This window comes from Caretta caretta, chromosome 8 (genome assembly GCF_965140235.1).
Source record: "Caretta caretta isolate rCarCar2 chromosome 8, rCarCar1.hap1, whole genome shotgun sequence".
Taxonomy (NCBI): Eukaryota; Metazoa; Chordata; order Testudines; family Cheloniidae; genus Caretta; species Caretta caretta.
The window spans coordinates 47,725,129-47,746,873 of record NC_134213.1 but is presented as its reverse complement, the minus strand read 5'-3'; the positions used below and the strand labels follow the sequence as shown (position 1 = coordinate 47,746,873).

General features: G+C 46.0%; 1 protein-coding gene across 1 annotated transcript in view; it reads right to left on the bottom strand.

Moving 5' to 3' along the window:
* RXRG (retinoid X receptor gamma) overlaps positions 1 to 21,223 on the bottom strand; it is a 123,944-nt gene extending 102,721 nt beyond the window's left edge. The window contains exon 1 of the mRNA XM_048861785.2: positions 21,065 to 21,223. Coding sequence (XP_048717742.1) covers positions 21,065 to 21,110 — 46 coding nt within the window. The 5' untranslated portion in view covers positions 21,111 to 21,223. The remainder of the gene's footprint in view (positions 1 to 21,064) is intronic.
* Between the last annotated feature and the right edge of the window lie 522 nt (positions 21,224 to 21,745).

Sequence of the window (21,745 nt, the reverse complement as noted above, 5' to 3'; positions counted from 1 at the left end):
CATACGGTCTATTCTTGTTCTTTATTTCATCTTCCCCTCCCACCTGTTCTGTCCTCTCTTCCCCCCCCCCCCCACACCTGTTCTGTCCTCTCTTCCCCCGTTGCTTCCTGACACATTTGTCTGACTTCTGGTCCTCTTCCTCTGCCCTTGCACATGTTTCCCTGCCATTTGGTTCCCTTCACCCTTGGACATGCTGTCCAGGTGCCTGATCCGGTTTCCCCCCGAGCCGCCCCCCCATAATGCTGCCTGGTGCCTCTCTCACTGAACATACCTCTCTTTGCAAATAGCGGCAGCTATCGCTCAACTCAGGGCTCCAGTCCCTGAGGGCAGCTCTTCTTTCCTCTCCTCTTTTGTAGCAGCAGCCCTTAAAGCCACCTGGTTTGATTTCACCTCTTTGTTTCCAGCTGCTTTTACAAGCATCCAGGTTCTTATTTGCAAGGAAGAAGGAGAAACCAGCCCCTTGCGGCTAGAAAGGTCTCCACAGGCCACAGATTGGAAACTACTGGAGTAATTAATTATTAAGACAGTTAGTGAACATTTGGGACTTGAACTCAGGAATTCCTTACTCCTAACCATACTGCTAGTCTGGTCTGTAAAGAGGCACATTAGCGGAGAAGGGATCATCCTGCTAAGCACATTTGGATTGATCCTGGATTTCCAAAAATATTTGCCTGGACAATTACCTCACTAGACCAAGCACTTCGCTGTGAAGATAGACTCAATCCAGTGAAGCACTTAGCCACATGCTTAACTTTAGTGATGTGAGTAGTTCCATCAACGCTTAAAATTAATTATGTGCTTAAGCACTTTGCTGGATCAGGTCTGTCATAAATATAAAGGGAAGGGTAAACCCCTTTGAAATCCCTCCTGGCCAGGGGAAAGCTCCTCTCACCTGTAAAGGGTTAAGAAGCTAAAGGTAACCTCGCTGGCACCTGACCAAAATGACCAATGAGGAGACAAGATACTTTCAAAAGCTGGGAGGAGGGAGAGGGACAAAGGGTCTGTGTGCTGCTCTTGCCAGGGACAGAACAGGAATGGAGTCTTAGAACTTTTAGTAAGTAATCTAGCTAGGTATGTGTTAGATTATGATTTCTTTAAATGGCTGAGAAAAGAATTGTGCTGAATAGAATAACTATTTCTGTCTGTGTACTTTTTTTGTAACTTAAGGTTTTGCCTAGAGGGGTTCTCTATGTTTTGAATCTAATTACCCTGTAAGATATCTACCATCCTGATTTTACAGGGGGGATTTCTTTATTTCTATTTACTGCTATTTTTTATTAAAAGTCTTCTTTTAAAAAACTGAATGCTTTTTCATTGTTCTCAGATCCAAGGGTTTGGGTCTGTGGTCACCTATGCAAATTGGTGAGGCTTTTTATCCAACATTTCCCAGGAGAGGGGGGGGTGCAAGTGTTGGGAGGATTGTTCATTGTTCTTAAGATCCAAGGGTCTGGGTCTGTAGTCACCTAGGCAAATTGGTGAGGCTTTTTACCAAACCTTGTCCAGGAAGTGGGGTGCAAGGTTTTGGGGAAGTATTTTGGGGGGAAAGACGCGTCCAAACAGCTCTTCCCCAGTAACCAGTATTAGTTTGGTGGTGGTAGCGGCCATTCCAAGGATAACGGGTGTAATATTTTGTACCTTGGGGAAGTTTTGACCTAAGCTGGTAAAGATAAGCTTAGGGGTTTTTTTCATGCAGGTCCCCACATCTGTACCCTAGAGTTCAGAGTGGGGGAGGAACCTTGACATGGTGGCACAGTGGTGGGATTAACCTGAAATCATTTGAGATCCAGTTGAGATTTTTTGAACTAGAAATACAGATTTTAAAAAGGAAATTTTTTTTTTTCTTTGGAAAGAAAGTCCAGAAAGCAGCTTTGAAACTGAAAGCAGCTTGGTTTCTCTCTGCTTTGTGGCCAAGCAGAGACAAAAGGGGATTATCTTGTGAATTGCAGGTTCTCTTTGCCTGGAGGCAGGGTACTTAACTCCAGCAGGGAAATTCACAGTCTTCCAACCCAGGGGTTTTTTTTTTCTTTTCTTCCTAAAAGTAAATAGGGGGTGTGTGTTCTACCCATTTGCTTTTTCTTTGGGCTGGGTAAGCAGGTTTCCAAGCAGTTGGAGGTTTTTTGCTTTAATTTGGGCCCAGAGCAGAGACAAGGGAATTGTCTTTTTCTGTAGGCTGACAATCACTATCAGAGAATAGGTATTCTATTCCAGCACAGCAAAATTTTACAGCCAAGTTTTGTTTGTTTATTTCTAAACCTCGGGTGTAAAGTTAGTAAAAACAGAGAGGTTAGAATGGCAAAATCCGCGGCTCGACTACAGCTCGAATTAGCCAAATTTCAGGCTGAGGAAAGACAAAGGGAACATGAAAGACAGATAGAACTCATGCAGCTGAAGAAGGAACAAGAAATGGAGGCAAGGAAGCATGTGGAGGAGGAGAGGGAAAAAGAGAGGAAGCATGTGGAGGAGATGGAGAGGATAAAGGCCCAGCAGAATATACCAACAAACCCTAGCAATCCTTCTCCAGGTACCACTTCCCATCCCAGAAAGTTCCCCACCTACAAGGCAGGTGATGATACTGAGGCCTTCTTAGAAAACTTCGAAAGGGCCTGCCTTGGGTACAACATCTCTGCTGACCAATACATGGTAGAGCTGAGGCCACAGCTCAGTGGACCCTTAGCTGAGGTGGCAGCTGAAATGCCTAAAGAACACATGAACAAGTATGAACTGTTTAAATCCAAGGCGAGAGTCAGAATGGGGATAACACCCGAGCAGTCTCGTCGGAGGTTCAGAGCCCTAAGGTGGAAACCAGACATGTCATTTACCCGACATGCCTACCACATTGTGAAACATTGGGATGCCTGGATATCAGGAGCAAGTGTTGAATCTCCAGTAAATTTGCCCTTCCTAATGCAAATGGAACAATTCTTAGAGGGTGTTCCTGAGGAAATAGAAAGATACATCCTAGATGGGAAACCCAAAACTGTAATTGAGGCAGGAGAGATTGGAGCCAGATGGGTGGAGGTGGCAGAGAAGAAGAAAACTGGTCGCAGTTGGAGCGGAGACCAGAAGGGACCACCCCAGACCACACCCTATTACCGGGGGCCGCCCAAAGCCCCACCTACCTCCCAAAGAGCCCTCCAGACCCCTTATCGTCCCACCACCCCGTTCTCCAGCAGCCCTCCTCGCCCCAGTGACCCGTCAGCTGGACGATGTTTTAAATGTAACGAGCTGGGGCATGTAAAGGCCAACTGCCCCAAGAACCCCAACAGATTACAGTTCATTGCACCGGAATCACACCAGAGGTCCACAGGCCCAGATACCTCCCAGATACCCTTGGAGCGGAGGGAAACTGTGAGTGTGGGCGGGAAGAAGGTCACCGCGTGGAGGGACACCGGAGCACAAGTGTCAGCTATCCATGCTTCCTTAGTGGACCCCAATTTAATCAACCCAGAGATCCAAGTGACGATTCAACCCTTCAAGTCCAACTCTTTCAATTTGCCTACAGCCAAGTTGCCTGTCCAGTACAAGGGCTGGTCAGGAATGTGGACTTTTGCAGTCTATGATGATTATCCCATCCCCATGCTGTTGGGGGAAGACTTGGCCAATCATGTGAAGCAGGCCAAGAGGGTGGGAATGGTCACCCGCAGCCAGGCTAAACAAGCCGTGAGGCCTAGCTCTGTTCCGGAAACTTCTATCAGGACCCAGTCAGAGGTGATGGACCTGGACCCCAGGCCAATGTCTGCAACAGCAGTAGTGGATCCAGTCCCAGAGACCCAGACGGAACCAGTCCCAGAACCGGAACCAGCCGAACAACCAACACCAGACCCCGTGTCAGCACTGAATCCAGTACTTGCAACCTCAACAACGGAGGGCCCCACCGAACCTGAACTGGCAGCAGCCGATAACCCGACCCAAGAGGCTCAGCCGGAGCCTGAATCCCAACATAGTGCACCAGCGGAGAGCGGTTCACAGTCAACAGAAACAGCTCCATCCCCTATATCGCTTCCAGAGGGACCAAGCCTAGGTCCACAATCCCATGAGGAACTGATGTCTCCAGCATCAAGGGAACAGTTCCAGACCGAACAGGAAGCAGATGAAAGCCTCCAGAGAGCTTGGACGGCGGCACGGAGCAACCCACCGCCTCTCAGCTCTTCTAATCGATCCAGGTTTGTTGTAGAAAGAGGACTTTTATACAAGGAAACTCTTTCTGGTGGACACCAGGAAGACTGGCATCCTCAGAGACAGTTGGTAGTTCCAACTAAATACCGGGCCAAGCTCTTGAGCTTAGCCCATGATCACCCTAGTGGCCATGCTGGGGTGAACAGGACCAAAGACCGTTTGGGGGGGTCATTCCACTGGGAGGGAATGGGCAAGGATGTTTCTACCTATGTCCAGTCTTGTGAGGTGTGCCAAAGAGTGGGAAAACCCCAAGACCAGGTCAAAGCCCCTCTCCAGCCACTCCCCATCATTGAAGTTCCATTTCAGCGAGTAGCTGTGGATATTCTGGGTCCTTTTCCGAAAAAGACACCCAGAGGAAAGCAGTACATACTGACTTTCATGGATTTTGCCACCCGATGGCCGGAAGCAGTAGCTCTAAGCAACACCAGGGCTAAAAGTGTGTGCCAGGCACTAGCAGACATTTTTGCCAGGGTAGGTTGGCCCTCCGACATCCTCACAGATGCAGGGACTAATTTCCTGGCAGGAACTATGGAAAACCTTTGGGAAGCTCATGGGGTAAATCACTTGGTTGCCACTCCTTACCACCATCAAACAAATGGCATGGTGGAGAAGTTTAATGGAACTTTGGGGGCCATGATACGTAAATTTGTAAATGAGCACTCCAATGATTGGGACCTAGTGTTGCAGCAGTTGCTCTTTGCCTACAGAGCTGTACCACATCCCAGTTTAGGGTTTTCCCCATTTGAACTTGTATATGGCCGTGAGGTTAAGGGGCCATTGCAGTTGGTGAAGCAGCAATGGGAGGGATTTACACCTTCTCCAGGAACTAACATTCTGGACTTTGTAACCAACCTACAAAACAGCCTCCGAACCTCTTTAGCCCTTGCTAGAGAAAACTTACAGGATGCTCAAAAAGAGCAAAAAGCCTGGTATGATAAACATGCCAGAGAGCGTTCCTTCAAAGTAGGAGACCAGGTCATGGTCTTAAAGGCGCTCCAGGCCCATAAAATGGAAGCATCGTGGGAAGGGCCATTCACGGTCCAGGAGCGCCTGGGAGCTGTTAATTATCTCATAGCATTCCCCACCTCCAACCGGAAGCCTAAGGTGTACCATATTAATTCTCTAAAGCCCTTTTATTCCAGAGAATTAAAGGTTTGTCAGTTTACAGCCCAGGGAGGAGACGACGCTGAGTGGCCTGAAGGTGTTTACTACGAAGGGAAATGTGCTGGTGGTGTGGAAGAGGTGAACCTCTCCATGACCCTTGGGCGTATGCAGCGACAGCAGATCCAGGAGCTGTGCACTAGCTACGCGCCAACGTTCTCAGCCACCCCAGGACTGACTGAACGGGCATACCACTCCATTGACACAGTGTTTCTCAGCAAAAAACTGTCTGAGAGGGAAAGCAACTGGTCAGTCACTGAAAAAGAATGTTACGCCATTGGCTACGCTCTGGAAAAGCTACGCCCATATGTTTGGGGACGGCGTTTCCACCTGCAAACCGACCATGTTGCACTGAAGTGGCTTCACACCGTCAAGGAATCTAACAAAAAACTTCTTCGGTGGAGTTTAGCTCTCCAAGATTTTGATTTCGACGTCCAACACATCTCAGGAGCTTCTAACAAAGTGGCTGATGCACTCTCCCGTGAAAGTTTCCCAGAATCAACTGGTTAAAATCGTCCTTGAGATGTGGAAAATATTGTTAGTCTTTATGTACTTGGTAGTATATTTAGAGATGCATGTGTCTTATTAACTCTGTTTTCCTAGAGCTCCAGGAAGAAATCCCAGCCAGTGTTTCACCCTAGCTGAGATTTGGGGGGCGTGTCATAAATATAAAGGGAAGGGTAAACCCCTTTGAAATCCCTCCTGGCCAGGGGAAAGCTCCTCTCACCTGTAAAGGGTTAAGAAGCTAAAGGTAACCTCGCTGGCACCTGACCAAAATGACCAATGAGGAGACAAGATACTTTCAAAAGCTGGGAGGAGGGAGAGGGACAAAGGGTCTGTGTGCTGCTCTTGCCAGGGACAGAACAGGAATGGAGTCTTAGAACTTTTAGTTAGTAATCTAGCTAGGTATGTGTGTGTTTATGATTTCTTTAAATGGCTGAGAAAAGAATTGTGCTGAATAGAATAACTATTTCTGTCTGTGTACTTTTTTTGTAACTTAAGGTTTTGCCTAGAGGGGTTCTCTATGTTTTGAATCTAATTACCCTGTAAGATATCTACCATCCTGATTTTACAGGGGGGATTTCTTTATTTCTATTTACTGCTATTTTTTATTAAAAGTCTTCTTTTAAAAAACTGAATGCTTTTTCATTGTTCTCAGATCCAAGGGTTTGGGTCTGTGGTCACCTATGCAAATTGGTGAGGCTTTTTATCCAACATTTCCCAGGAGAGGGGGGGGTGCAAGTGTTGGGAGGATTGTTCATTGTTCTTAAGATCCAAGGGTCTGGGTCTGTAGTCACCTAGGCAAATTGGTGAGGCTTTTTACCAAACCTTGTCCAGGAAGTGGGGTGCAAGGTTTTGGGGAAGTATTTTGGGGGGGAAAGACGCGTCCAAACAGCTCTTCCCCAGTAACCAGTATTAGTTTGGTGGTGGTAGCGGCCATTCCAAGGATAACGGGTGTAATATTTTGTACCTTGGGGAAGTTTTGACCTAAGCTGGTAAAGATAAGCTTAGGGGTTTTTTTCATGCAGGTCCCCACATCTGTACCCTAGAGTTCAGAGTGGGGGAGGAACCTTGACAAGGTCCTTAAATATACATGCACAACACAACCAGGATCAACACACCCGCTTATAAAGTAATAGACTTTCCTACTGGGCACGTGCTGGGACACATTTTCAAATGTTCATCCTTCTTATTTTACACCTGATTTAAAATAAAGTCTGCGCAAAGCTGCAGATTTACTGCTCACTAGGGAATTATTCAGAAAGCACATTTTGGCTTGAAAGGCTCAAGCATCTAAGGGCTTCTGTTGGCATAGCTACTCTCATTCAGGGAAGTGGTGTAGCTATACTGGCAGAAGAATATCTAGCTCTCCAGCAAAGGCTCTGTAGTGTGACATGTGCCAGTGACTTGCCCAAAATCACACAAAAAGAAATCTGTGGCAGAGGACTTAAATCCAGGTCTCCTGAATCCCAGTCCAGTGTCTTAACTACAAGACTATAGCTGCAAAGTTAAATTTCAGAGAGAGTTATGTGTAGTTCTAATGGACACCACTTTGTAGATTAAGGTATAGGTGATGGCAAATGCTATAATACAATTAAGCTAATGCGACTGAATTGCTCTTCGATCCAAAACTCAAAGCTATAAGGAAAAAAAAATCATAAGGCAAAGATGTTCTATATTAGGGGCAAAAGATGAAAAAGCTTCAATGCATTGGACTTCTTACATTTTCTATTTGCCTTAACCCACCCTAATTATAGCACATTAAAAAGACTTTTGAGCTGTCACAGGACAAGCTACTTAACTGTCCCCTACTAATGACATGGCATCAAAACCTTTAATATCCTCCCTCAGGACAAGATGTGAATTTAATTACTTCTCATAAATCAGTTGAAGAGAAAAGTGTTACTTTCATCAGAAATCATGGTAGGGTTTCAGCCAATCAGAAACTGAATTTTGATCCTTTGCATGCATACGCTTTGTTTGCAAGAATGTGACTGGCAAGCTGTGTAGTCTCGAATTGTATTGGAATTTTCCATGTAATGCAAGTGTGGGGGGGGGGAGATCGGCTAACACCCACCCACCCACAATTTTGGCAGGCTGCCTTAATTGGCATCAAGCCTGTAGTCTCAACATTGATTTCAACCTGAGAGTGATCTAACCCTCCATCTATCCAGCCATTCGGCTGGAATAAACAAACTGAGTGGCACAGAGATTAATAATACCCTGAGTTTGGGAGCTGACAGTTATACAAAACTGCTGCCATCCCAAATTAGTAGCCAAAGCTTATAAATTGTAGGTTTATTGGATACAATTTAAATCAACCTGAGAAGTAGATTCGGTTGAGGATTTGATATAAACTCACGCTCTGTTAATTTGATGTGTTTGGATGCATTTTATTTTATGCTTTTTGCTCCAGCTATTTAGTTTTGGTAATAAATTATATGAAATTAGAAACCAGTGGAGTTCAGATATTTCTTCCCCATATATTTGGGGTCCAGACCTGAGGAGTCCCAGGACAGATGACAACTCTGTGACCCAGATAGAGGCAGTCCATAGATCTGTCCCATAGTCCTCCTATAACTGGTATGCAGTCAGGGACCCTGATCTTTTGAAGGAAAACCAAACATATATATTGATCATGTATTTCAAAAAGCAACATGAGTTCCAAAAACCTTTGAGGTCCTAGGGTGGTACATACCTAAAGGCTAACCAATTCCCCTCACTAAGGCCACGTCTACACTACACACTGATGTCAAGGGCCACTGCAGTTTGTACCGCGCTCATGCACATACATGCTTGGCTCCTTGTGCATACTCACCAGGAATGCTTGTGTAAGTGCAAGGGCAGCGCACCACAGGTAGGTATCCCAGTGGGCAACCTGCCACCGTCCAGTGCTCTGTCTTTTGGGATGTTGTGGCAATGCATAATGAGGCCAAAATGAGTTGCGCAGGGGTGACTGGGAGCATGGGGTCAACTTCCCAGTGTGCAACCGTCTCCAATCCATCCCATAATGACATCTGTATCGCATAATTTTCATGCCTTTTTTCAAAATCCCACAAACCCATTTGACCCTCTTCGCTCTCCACCATCTCCAGCGAAAGCATGGAGCCCACATATCTCGGCACTATTGCCAGGAGCATTGCAAGCACAGGACATACAATGCTGTAGTATTCGTGTAAGCAGTGTCAGGATGAGCTCCACCCTGACATCTGGTGGTGAGGTGTGGCAAGTTGTGGAAAAGAACTTCAGGGGCCGATTTCATTTGCATAGGCACACCCACCCCACCTAGAATGAGACCATAGCTGCCCAAATGGTCACTTTGGCTGCTGTGGGGTCCCCAGTGTCTCTGTTATTGGGGCAGGAAGAATAAATTGTTATTACCCTGATTATGGGAACTGTGCTTGGAACTGTACGTGGCCTTTTGTTATGATGGAGGGATTCACCATCAACTAAGTAGCACTCGCTAGGCAAGGGTCATGGGTTCCAAAACTGTGTGAATGGAGAGAGGCTGGGGACAAGTATTAATACTTGGTGGCATGGGCCCCTTAGTGAGGGCCTTACATGCTAATTGCACTTCCTCCTCTCTCCACTGTGGAATATCAGAGCTAATTTTGATTTCATTAGAAGTCTAGTTATAGGCTGCTGAGCTCACTTTGGGCTGACAGTGCACCAGCACTGGGGCTCCCCTACTACAAGCTGAATTCACCTAAGAGCTGAAATCACTGAGTGTTGTGTTAAGTAGTGGGGGAGCCTGAAGATATATTGTGGAGCAGTTTGCGGGACGGCTGGTGAAGCAGTTCGACGCGGAGCAGTGTGTGGCTGGCAGGAGCGGCTTGTGGGCCGTGGAGCTGAGCGAAGGAGTTCGTGGGGCGGCTGGCGGAGCAGAGCGCAGCTGAGTGAAGGAGTTCGTGGGGCGGCTGGCGGAGCGGAGCGAAGGAGTTCGTGGGGCGGCTGGCGGAGCGGAGTGCAGCTGAGCGAAGGAGTTTGTGGGGCAGCTGGCGGAGCGGAGTGCCGCTATGGAGCTATGGGGCGGTCAGCTTCAGATCACGTAAGGTGCCTCTTACCCCCGTCCCATTTCCACCCAGGTTGGGAGGTAAAGCTCCGCAGATAAACTTTCGAACTCTGGGGCTGCCCTGACCAGGGACAGAGACTTTTGGGGCATTGGACTTTTGGGACTTTGGGTGATTTGGGGTTGCTGGACTCAAGAACCAAAGGGAAAAGGGCATGCCCCAATTTGCCTGGGGTGGGTTCTTTTTTTTTTTGCTCATGGGTTGTGTTATGAATCCTGTTGGTGGTGTTTCCCCAACATAATGCCACATTGTTTCTCTCTGTTATTAAAAGGCTTTTGCTACACTCAGACTATGTGCTTGCGAGAGGGGAAGTATTGCCTCTGGAGGGGAAGTATTGCCTCTTGGAGGCGCACAGCGGGGGTGGTATATATTTGTCCCAGGTCACTGGGTGGGGGCTCGAGCCGGTTTGCATTGTGTTATTGGAATGGAACCCCTAGATATTGAACCCGGCCCTTGTTGCTGCCAACTCTGACGGGCAGAAGGGTTACATTCGCAAAGCCACAAGAACCACCCAATCAGCAGGGAACACGATGATTTCTTGGAGGAGAGATTGTTGTGGGTGGCGGCATTCACAGAGCAGCTGCAAATGGTGGAGCGCCACTTCTGGGCCTGAGAAATGAGCACTGACTGGTGAGATTGCACCGTGGTGCAAGATTGGGATGATGAGCAGCAGCTGCAGAACTCCCCGATGCGCAAGGCCACGTTCCCGGATCTATGCACCGAACTTGCCCCAGCCCTTCAGTGCAGGGAGACCCAAATGAGAGCTGCACTGACAGTGGAGAAGCGAGTGGCGATGGCACTGTGGAAACCTGCAATGCCAGATTGCTACCGGTCAGCTGGAAATCAGTTTGGAGTCAGGCAAACCACTGCAGGGACCGTTGTCATGCAGGTATGCAACGCCATCAATCGCTTCCTGCTACGCAGAACTGTGACTCTTGCAACGTGCAAGACAGTGGATGGATTTGCAGCAATGGGGTTCCCAAGCTGCGGTGGAGTGCTAGACAGCACGCACATCCCTATTATGGCACCAGACCACCTTGCCATAAAGCACATCAAAAGAAAGGGCTACTTTTCTATGGTTATACAAGCATCCGGGGATCACCGGGGAGGCTTCACCAACGTCAGTGTTGGTTGGTCAGGGACAATGCATGGTCTTCGCATCTTCAGGAACACAGGACCGTTCAGAAAGCTACAAGTAGGGACTTTCTTTCCTGACTGGTGGATTACCACTGGGAATGTTGAAGTGTCAGTAGTGCTCCTGGGCAACCCAGCCTTCCCTTGCTCACGAACCCATACACAGGCCATTGACAGCACCAAGGTATGATTCAGCTACTGGCTCAGCAGGTGCAGAATGACAGTTGAACGTGCTTTTGGTCAATTGAAGGGATGTTGGATTTATTTACTCAGAAGATTGGGATATTTTTCTCACTGAGGTCCAATGGGTATAGCTGCCTGCTTTGTCCTGGATACGATTTGACGCAAAGGGGGAAAACCTTTCTGCCAGGGTGGAGGGCAGAGTTGGAGTGGCTGTCTGCTGAGTTTAAACTTCTAATAGCTCTTGTATTGGCTGAGCTAACTGAGTAGCTATATGGCTCAAGGAGGCTTTGAAAGAGCATTTTAACAGTGAGCCATAGTAATGTGTTTTGCTGCACCATGCTCTACCTGGCCCTGCTCTTTTGTGGCCTGTTAGGAATTGTGTGGTGATTGCTGTACGTGTAGGAATACAACATTGCCAGTACCTCTATTAATTTTGTTTGTGGCTTATCCTAGGAGTTGCGGCACACTATCAATAACAAGTAATTGGTTAAGGAGTACTTGTGGCACCTTAGAGACTAACCAATTTATTTGAGCATAAGCTTTCGTGAGCTACAGCTCACTTCATCGGATGCATACTGTGGAAAATACAGAAGATGTTTGTTTTTATACACACAAATCATGAAAAAATGGGTGTTTATCATTACAAAAGGTTTTCTCTCTCCCCCACCCCACTCTCCTGCTGGTAATAGCTTATGTAAAGTGATCACTCTCCTTACAATGTGTATGATAATCAAGGCGGGCCATTTTGTAGTGATAAACACCCATTTTTTCATGATTTGTGTGTATAAAAACAAACATCTTCTGTATTTTCCACAGTATGCATCCGATGAAGTGAGCTGTAGCTCACGAAAGCTTATGCTCAAATAAATTGGTTAGTCTCTAAGGTGCCACAAGTACTTCTTTTCTTTTTGCAAATACAGACTAACACGGCTGTTACTCTGAAACAAGTAATTGGTTGCTTTCAGGCCTGCTAAGCATTCGGTAACAGGTGTTGCAAACTAATAAATATGAGTTATGTTTTAAATAAGAGAGCTGTATTTTGTAACAGAATTCAGTAAAAAACCCACAACCATGAAATTTTAAAACAAATGTATTTAAAACTTATTAAAACTTAATAAATTAAGAGTGAAGAACTTATGAAGGGAAGAGAACATTCATGTCCGTTTCAGCTACACAGACATGGCAAGCCTCGGGCAAACACAGAATTTGCCCCCCATGCACGTCCCCATTGGCCTTGCTGGAGCTGCCTCTCCCCCCCAAAAATAAAGAAGTCAAACTACCCCTATGAAGGTGGAATAGGGAGGTCCCAATATTGAGTTCTGCAGAGGGAGGCGAACCCAGGATTGTTGAACCTCAAAGTCCACCAGAGTCTGCAGCATCTGTGTTTGCTGCTGGAGAAGCCCCATTATGTCCTGGTGTTTCTCCTCTCCATTCTTTCCTTCTCCAGGCTGTCTCCAATGTTCACCCCACAGGTCTTGTGCTCATGGTCCAATGCAGCCCTGGCTTGCAGGATCTCACTGAATAAGTCATCCCGAGTACTCTTCTTTCTCCCCCTTATCTGGCTCTGGTGTTCCACAGGTTTGGAGGAGGAGGCTCAAGGCCACAATGGCAGCAGCTGCAGATAAAACACACACAGGTACCGTCATCACTGTAGTCATGAAAGAAAGGAAAAGTTAAGAGGCAGAACTCACTCCCCTTGCTCCCCTAAAGTTTTAAGCACTACCTCCTCATTCACAATTCTGCTTGGGATTACTTGTGCACAGCACCAGTCATGGTGAATATGGCCCACGAGGGGTTAGAGAAACGAGGAGGGAATTGCTCAGAGGCCTATAACTAGTACCATAAGGCAATGGCACCGAATATTGGCATTGATGATTTTAGCTGATCTCACTCCTGAGAGTAGCAAAGGTGCGGAGAGTACAGCTGCTGCTCGTGTCCTGAAGCTACCTGGACCCATATGCTGCTACCTTCTATACTGCAATGGTGCCTGCTGAAGTTTTTGCTGACTGACATGGAGAAGTGTCCTACCACGCAGGAAGAAATTAAGCTGCCATCCCTAGAAACCTTTGGGAGAAGATTGCAGAGGACATCCATGGAAGTTTCATTAAGATCTCTCATGAGAATTCAAGGGACATCCCTGTGTCCATAAACAAACTGCTTCGCATGGTCCCCTGCATCCCGCCTCCCCGCACCTAACTCTAGAGGTGACTGAAAAGCAGTTAGCAACTCTACCTGTCTTGGTCATGCCACTCCCTCTTCTAGCACAAGTAAATTAATGAAGAGTCAAAAGCTGTGTCCTGCTATTTTCAGGGGCCAGGGGAGCCATCCCGGTAATGGAAAATGTATGTATACACTTACCCGTGGTTCTTTCCCCTGCATCGGGCTCAACTGTGCTTGACTGGTGGAGTCAAAAACAGGGCTGGCTTGCTGCGCAGCTTGATTCCCCAGTTGCCATTCTCCTCCTCCTTTTCCTCATCCACTTCATAGCTCATGACAAAGTCCTATGACTCAGGCTTCTTGGAGGTACCGAAGGTGTTGTGTGGAGTGGTGGTGGGACCTCTGCTGAGAACGGCATACAGCTCATTGTAAAAGCAGCAGGTCCGTGGCTTGGCACTGGATCAATTGTTGGCCCTCCTGACCTTCTGGTACACCTATTACAGCTCCTTGGCTTTCACGCGGCTCTGCTGCCAATCCCTGCCATAGCCCTTTTCCTGCATCCCCCGAGCAACCTGCTTATGGAGGTCCACATTTCTGTAGCTAGTCCAGAGCTCTGCGTGCACAGCCTCTTCTCCCTACAGATCCAGGAGATCCAGTATCATCTACTCCAGGCAGGAGCGTGGCTGGACCATGCAGTTGGCATGGTCGGCTGGGCAGCTGCACACAACAATGAAGAGTTGCTAGGTGTGCTCACCAAGCCGGGCAATCAGGAAAAGGAAATTGAGAAATTCACAGGGCTTTAAAGAGAGAGTAGCTGCTGGACTCCAGGACCCCTGGGCAGTGAAGTTCACAATGGTGACCAGAGCGGTCATCGTCGGGATCATGGGACAGCTGCTGGAGGACAGTTAGGGTCGACATAAGTAACGCACTGTCTACACTTGCGCTGTGTCTACTGTACATCAACCTTGGCTCAACGCTGCTCAGGGAGGTGGCGTTACTATGTCAGCATAATGGGCCACTTAATCATACACATATGCACAACTAGGTCGCCGGAAGGCAGCTTACAACAAACTAACTTTGTAGCATAGACCAGGCTTCAGCCTATATTCCTCCCACTACGTCCTACCTCAGATTGTGACAGGGAATTTTATAAGTCACCTGAAAGAACACAGGACACAAAAGACTAGCTGAAACAGACATGGAGCATTCAACCTTTGCCAGGAACACTGGACACTCAAATGACTAGACTGAAGCATGGCATGAAACACTGGACGTGGCTTTCATGTCTTGCTTTCTTCACATTTAGACCAGTGTCTGAGGCCAGGATCACGAGAGAGATTGGTCAGTCACTTCCTACGCTGAAAGGTGCTAATGGCTAGTAAGTCTTATCCAAAAAACAAATCACAGACCTCGTTAAGCCAATGGGTGACAAGCACCCTCCTCCAGGATCAACAAAAGGAGCAAGTACAAACAGCCGGGGCAGTGGGGACCACCCCAAAGCAAGCAATAGGCCACGTGGCAGGTCAGAGCTAAGCTGTGCGGACTGATGGGTTTCCCCAGTTGCAAAAGCAGGGCTAGATCATCATTTACAGGCGGTGTGTGTTGGAGCAGGAAGTCTCTGCTCTGATAATTTCCTGTATCATTACCCTCCCCAGGACTCAGTTCTCCATCTGTACAATGAGATTACCAGCAGGGCCCTATCTCACCAGGATGTTGTGAGGACAAGAATATGAAAGATTGTGGAGGTGCTCAGACACTCTGGTGACAGGGCCCAAGTACGTACTTGGGTCATGTCTACACTACAAAATTAAGTCGATCTAACTTACATCGGCATATAGCCGCCATCATAACTACACTGCTTGTGCGAGTTTACACTTTGCTCCTTGTGTTGATAGTGGATGTCCTCACCGGGAGCACCCGTATCTATTGTATTGTCAGTCTGGGGCACTGTGGGACGGCTCCTGAAAGCCAGTAACAGTTGACATAAGCAACACTGACACTGCGGCAACCTAACTACATTGACATTGACTCTGTGTCTCTTGTAGAGGTGGAGTTATTAAGTCAGCGTAGCAGGGCAGTTACCTCAGCGGGAGCAACGTTTAAATGTCAGTACTTCCATAGTTAGGGCGACGCAAGCTGCCTTGTATTGCTCTAACTCTAGGGTAGACCAGGCCTTTGATGGACACAGGAGATGGTGTTGCAAGCGTGAGCCTGAGAAAAAACAAAGGCAGAGAGCTTCTTGGGCACAGAGATTGCTGGAGTGGGATCTCAGCAAGGAAACTGCATGGCATTGTTTGTTCTAACTATGTTCTGGGAAAGAAGACTGTGAATAAACTGCAAGAAAATACCTGACACGCATCACTGATTTCTCAGCCTAATGGAAACAACCCTGCAAGACCCTGAATTGTAGCAAACCACTCGAGCCAAAAGGGCAATACACTGGTCCTTGACACTCAGAATGCCACATATCTTACTCCTGGCAGCATGATGCCTGTCTATTCCACACATGCACAATGAGTGATCAGCTTGCTGCTGCTAAGGTTGACTCAAGCATCCATAGTCAGGGGCGTTCTCCCATCCTCACAGCTCTCATGGGCAAAGCTGGCCACAACTTCCTGGCAGGCCTACAAACCTTACACCACCAGCCCCCTCCCCTACAAAAATACTACTGATTCCTGTGCCCATCCCCACAACCCAAATTTAACTGTTTTCCACTGTTAACCACCCCACTGCGTTAATGTGAATGAGCAACAGAAACACTGTCTCCAGCTATCCAACGACCGTAAAGGATTGCAGCAACTCAAAACAACTCAGCGATGCAGAGACACCTTTCTGGTTTGTGCACAAATTTATCTAGCACCCTCGTGTACCGAGGGCTTTTAGACAGTTATTACTGGCACTGAGTAGCACCTGCAGGCCCTGAGAGCAGGGCCCCATCCTGCTAAGTATTCTGCACACATGCTGAGGGACAAGCCCAAGAGCTTACAGTCTACATAGACAGGGAAACAAGCACAGTGACTTGGCCAGGCTTGCACAGCAAATCAGTTGCAGAGCCAGGGACTGAACCCCAGTTTATTGACTCCCACTCCACTGCCTAGTCCGCTACACCACATTACTTCTCTTGTCTAACCGATATAATCACAAATCCTGAACGTGGCTTGACTCTGCAGCCTGGCAGACGGATTCCCTCCCTCCACACACACACACTCTTCCTCCCCCCTCCTTCTACCTTCCAGTGTTACCCAGCACACAGCCTATTTCATGGGGTGGGGGCAGAGTCCCTGGATTTTGGACTTATATCTTTAAGGTGACTAATCACACAGCAGTAACAACAAAGAGGAAATACACCCACCAGGCTCAGCTTGTTAGCAATCTGTGGGCTGAAATTTGTTTGCTTGGAGCAAACACTCAATCACCACCGATCGCACACAAATTCATAAATATCAGTCTGTTCTCAAACAAGAAACCAGCTGAATTTCAGTCAAAAAATCATAGCCTACAAATAGCTCACCCCAGTTCTACTCTTCGTACGGTATTCTGCATCCGGTTCAACCCTCTGGTCCTGATTCCCCACTGCCCTGCGCCTGGTGTCGCCATTTACAGCCATGCCAAGTGGCTGCAAAATGCTGCTATGATCACACGGCCAGACTAGTAGTTATAATCAGTATTCGCAGGGTGCAGTTAAGGTGGAGAGCATATCCAAAGGAGCAGCTACTTGCTTCTGAGTCTAGTTCTACACAGGGCTTAACATCTGCCTAGTTCAGAGCAGCATCAGAGCTACGCTAAACCAGGCAGGATGATTACGGACCCAAAGGGCCAGCTGAGACTAGCTGGAGCACAGTAAAGCTTTAGCCACACCCTCTCTCGCCTCTATGATACCCCACTATGCTAGGGGTGGTGTTAGAGCCAGCTATGCTAAGTCTACACCAGCTACTGACTCTCCATGCCAAGGGAATCCCCGCCATGATGAGATCTGGTGACTTTGTGGCCCGTTTGTGGCACCAGAACAACATAAAGGGGCCAGATCACAGAAGGAATCTAACTTGTTAGAGTGTGACCTCCGGTTTGCAGTCCATTTGTGCAGGTGGGAAATAGAACGCAAGGTACAAGACAAAGGGCCTGGTTCTCTGCTATATGACCAGCGCCCATCAGTCTTAGCATCTGTGAAAGACCAGCCACAACCCTGCATGACAGATGAAGTTTACTCACTGCAATAGTTTGCACTGTATAAAGTAATGATTTACACTGATTTGAAAACAATATGTACACGTTGCATATTGTCCACCAGGAAATTCTGTTGACTATCTTGTGTCACACAACTATTAATTAGCTTACATAACACACTTCTTGTTAACCAATGAATCTTTCAATGCGCTCACCGATATCATTGTTAATCTGACATTAACATCAGTTTACAGAACTCGATTTATCAAGGAAGCAGTGAGTTTAATTGTTGCTTCAATCCATGTGTGCTCTGTGATTTGGAACCCTTTACTGACTCAAGATGGGTCATATATTTAGGATGCATTTATAAATAGTTAGTAAAGGGTCAATAAATGATTGTCTCTCTCACCAACATAAGTTGGTCCAATAAAAGACATTACCTCACCCACTCTGTTCCCCTAATAAATGATTGACAGTGTAATAAGCAGTTAGATCAATTGTTACTAATTGTTAGAGTCCAGCAGCTCAACAGGTTGCTTTTATAAGCATCTATACCCCCCTCCTACTGATGTACTTGGGGAACCAGACTTGAAAAAAGCACCAGGCTAATGCTTGGCATAATATTTCTTTCTATTTTCCTGTACCTCAGCTCTCCTCTCTGCTGGGGTACAGACCAGGAGTTTGATACATATTACAAGATGGATTGATTTAAATCAAAGCTATTTTAATCACTGCTTTTAATCATGATTTAAATTAGCAAGTCGGAAAACGATTTAAATAATCAATTTTAATCTTGTTTTAATTTGTACTTAGTATTATTTTCCTAAAGAAAAGTCGATACTCACTGGTTGATAATCATTAAAAAACATTGATTTGCAACAAAATAAAGCTTTTACACTACATTTGGTACTTTTTGCTAACCAGGACACTATAGTATACCTATACACATTTATTTAAGCAATGATACAACTTAACATACATTTTTTCAGATTAATAATTTTTATATTTTATGTTAGAAAATAGTGAATGATGCATTTCTTATTTACTAGATGATTGTTAATTTTTTACTTGGGATTTGTGTCAAGCCTTATTTGGATGGAAATTAGAATTCATTTAAAAAATGTCAAAACCAGCATTTTTAAGAGTTAGTTAAATAAAAAATACCATAAATGTGCTGGATACATCAGGAAAAAAGAGGTGATCAAAATATGTTTTACATTTAAAACTAACTGATTTAGTAAACAAAATAAGTATTATCTGTAGTTAGTGAATTGAACTAATGGTCTCTGGTCGCCATACCCTTTGAGATTTTAGAACTAGTAGATCTCATCCCTCATTCCTGGTTTTTATTCATAGATTGGAAGAAAAGGGAAGAAAAAAAAAAACAAGCTTTCCTGCTTTTTCAACTTTCAATCAGTGTCTTAACTTTGAATAAACTAGTCGTTGAATTGAACTGAACCAACTGAATAAACTGAAATGAACAAAATAATCTCTCTGCACCTGCAGCAAAGATTACTGCCGTCAAAAGCTGGTTTAGCACTTTTCCATAGATTCCAGTGCCAGAAGGGATCGTTTGGGATCACCTCATCTGACTGTAATCAAGTCACCCCTTTACCTTCTCTATCACTTGAGTCTATCACGATCAGGCAGGTTTTTTAATCCTTTAATCATTCTCACGGTTCTTCTCTGAACCCTCGCCAATTTATCAACATCCTTCTTCAACAAACTCTGGTTTCAGGTGCTTAGCCAGACTTCCACCAGTTCAGTGCTGTGACTTGCTTTAAAACTTCGGCAGGAAATGAGTACTGCTTAGCATTATTTTTATTTCACTTAAATGAAATTCATAGATTATTATAAATTTAGACCTTAACATAGACTGTCCGACTTTCAAATTTAATTTTAAGTAGGTTTATTTTTATTTTATTGTTTTATTAAGTAGGTTTGTTTTTATTGTTTATTTTTAAACAAAATTTAAATTTAAAAACTGATTTAAATAAAGTCCGATTTAAATTAAAAATTTGATTTTAAAAATACCATCAATTTTTCCATGCTGATGTATAATATCGCATTAAATATGTAACTGGAGAGTGGCTCAAAATCACTAAAGATAAACATTTACTCAATCTATATAAAGTTATGCATACATAACAGTTTGCTTATAACCCTTGAAACAATTATGAATATCATCAATAACAACTCTTGCATATTGACTATACTCCTTCAAGGGGGCTTCCCCCTCCCCAAGTGTTAGTATTTGTTACTATCATGAGTTAAAATGCAAAGTATAATCAGGCACATACATACACCTCCCTGGGGCTCTTCTCTTCTCAGTTTCTGTGGAACAGAACCTAAACTCTCTCTAGGGGATGCCATCTCCTTAAAACTGGGAAACAAGCACTAGTCCCCCAGTCTCCTTCAAACTCCCCCTGAGTCTTTGCCACACCAGTCTGCAATCTGCATAGCCTACAGCCATTTTAGTCCTCTTTGTCTGCTTCTGCAAGGGGGGTGAGGGAGCAAGCAGCCTGCTATCTAAATTCCACAAAATGGGTAAAGTTGCTGGAATACAATCCCTATGGTACAGATATCTGGTCCTTGTAGTGCTCCCACCATAAATCTTCCACTCTAATCTGGCTCCCACTCTTCCTATTTATAAACTCCTCCCCTTCCCCATGAGTTCCCATTGGTTCTACCAGAGAGCAATTCTGAGTGTGTCCTGCCAGGCTACATGCCCACAATGGAAATCACCTAAGTAGCTTCAGACAGCTCAGGAGTAGGCCTAGTGACTACCATGCCTCATTTGTGGAGGATTCTGGCCCATCCAGCAGAACTACCCCAGCCAGCCCTGGCAAATCAGAGTGCCCCAAAACAAAACCAAGAAACTACGTCTCCTCCCCCTGATTCTTCACTTGTTTCCACCACTAAATGTTGCAATGCAAACGTGTTTACACTTACAACCACCTGTTCACGCCTATAACATCTATGAATCATTAACCCTTTATAAACTGTTTTATAAATGTACCCTTATTTGCAAAGTGTGAGCCCCAAGCAGTATGCGTCCGTTACAGAATTGCATCCCATTCCCGCTTCTTTTTGATGCATGTTATTGTTCATGCACTATAAGAGGAAAACATGTACTGAACATTTATGAACCCAGGCTTATCAGGGAGAAATAAATCAAACCCAGAGCAACGGGAGTTTTAAACCCAATGCTGCAAAAGCTTGTTTCTTTCCAAAACTTGCATGCTGGCACCCGAGTTACACTGTGACAAACCTCAACTTGCAAGGTTTCCAGGACTGCTACAGGAAGACAGAGACAAGCCATGCTGTTGCAAAGCCCCAGAGAAAACAATGGAGCGTTGCTATTTGTAAAGACTACAGGCAGCCCTTGTGTCTCATCAGCCCCTCTCCTGGCAGGGTCGGATTCAAGGCAATGCATATGGCCTGCTCGCTCGGCTTGACAGTGTCAGGTCATCACCGTTCAGCTTTACATTTTAAGAAAGGGTGAGGCGGGGACTTACGGAAAGGAGAAAAGGAGCCCGTCGCCGTGCACTGGGGGACCTGCATCTCTGAGCTGTGTCCCTGGCCTCCAGCTCACTAGCCTGGGAAGGGTGCTCCGGTCACCCTGACAAAGGAGGCTCTCAGGGGAGGAGGGAGCGGGAAGCCTGCTTGCACATTATAACCTGCTTCCTTACAATCTTCCCCGAGTTACAAATTTACCTCTCAGACCTTGACCTGGGCTGGGTTTTTGGCGCTTTTTTTTTTTTTTTTTGCGCGCATGGGCACGTTTGCTTTTTTGGCTCCTCTCTCTTTTGTGTTGCAACACAGTGCCAACAGCATGGCCAGACAAACCAGCCAGGGCTGCGATCTTCTCAGCCGGGGCAGGGGGGGAGGAGTGGTTTTAAAACCTGTGTCATCAAGGGGGGCAGTTTGCTATTTGAAGGCAGGGTCTGTTTCTAACCATGCCTGCAGCCCCCTTCCAATCTCAGCTTCCCCCAGCGAGATAACAGCTGGCCTTTGAACCTTTAGCACAGGTCCATAAACTATCCGGTCACATTTCTTCTTTTTTGACTGCTTCCTCTCTCTCTGGCTCTCTACAGAAAGCTAACTAATGCACATTTGATCTCTTGCTGTTAATTCCTAGGACAGACAAAGCACATGTACTTTTTACCTTGCTATCGCTACCAGAGGTCAACACCGTA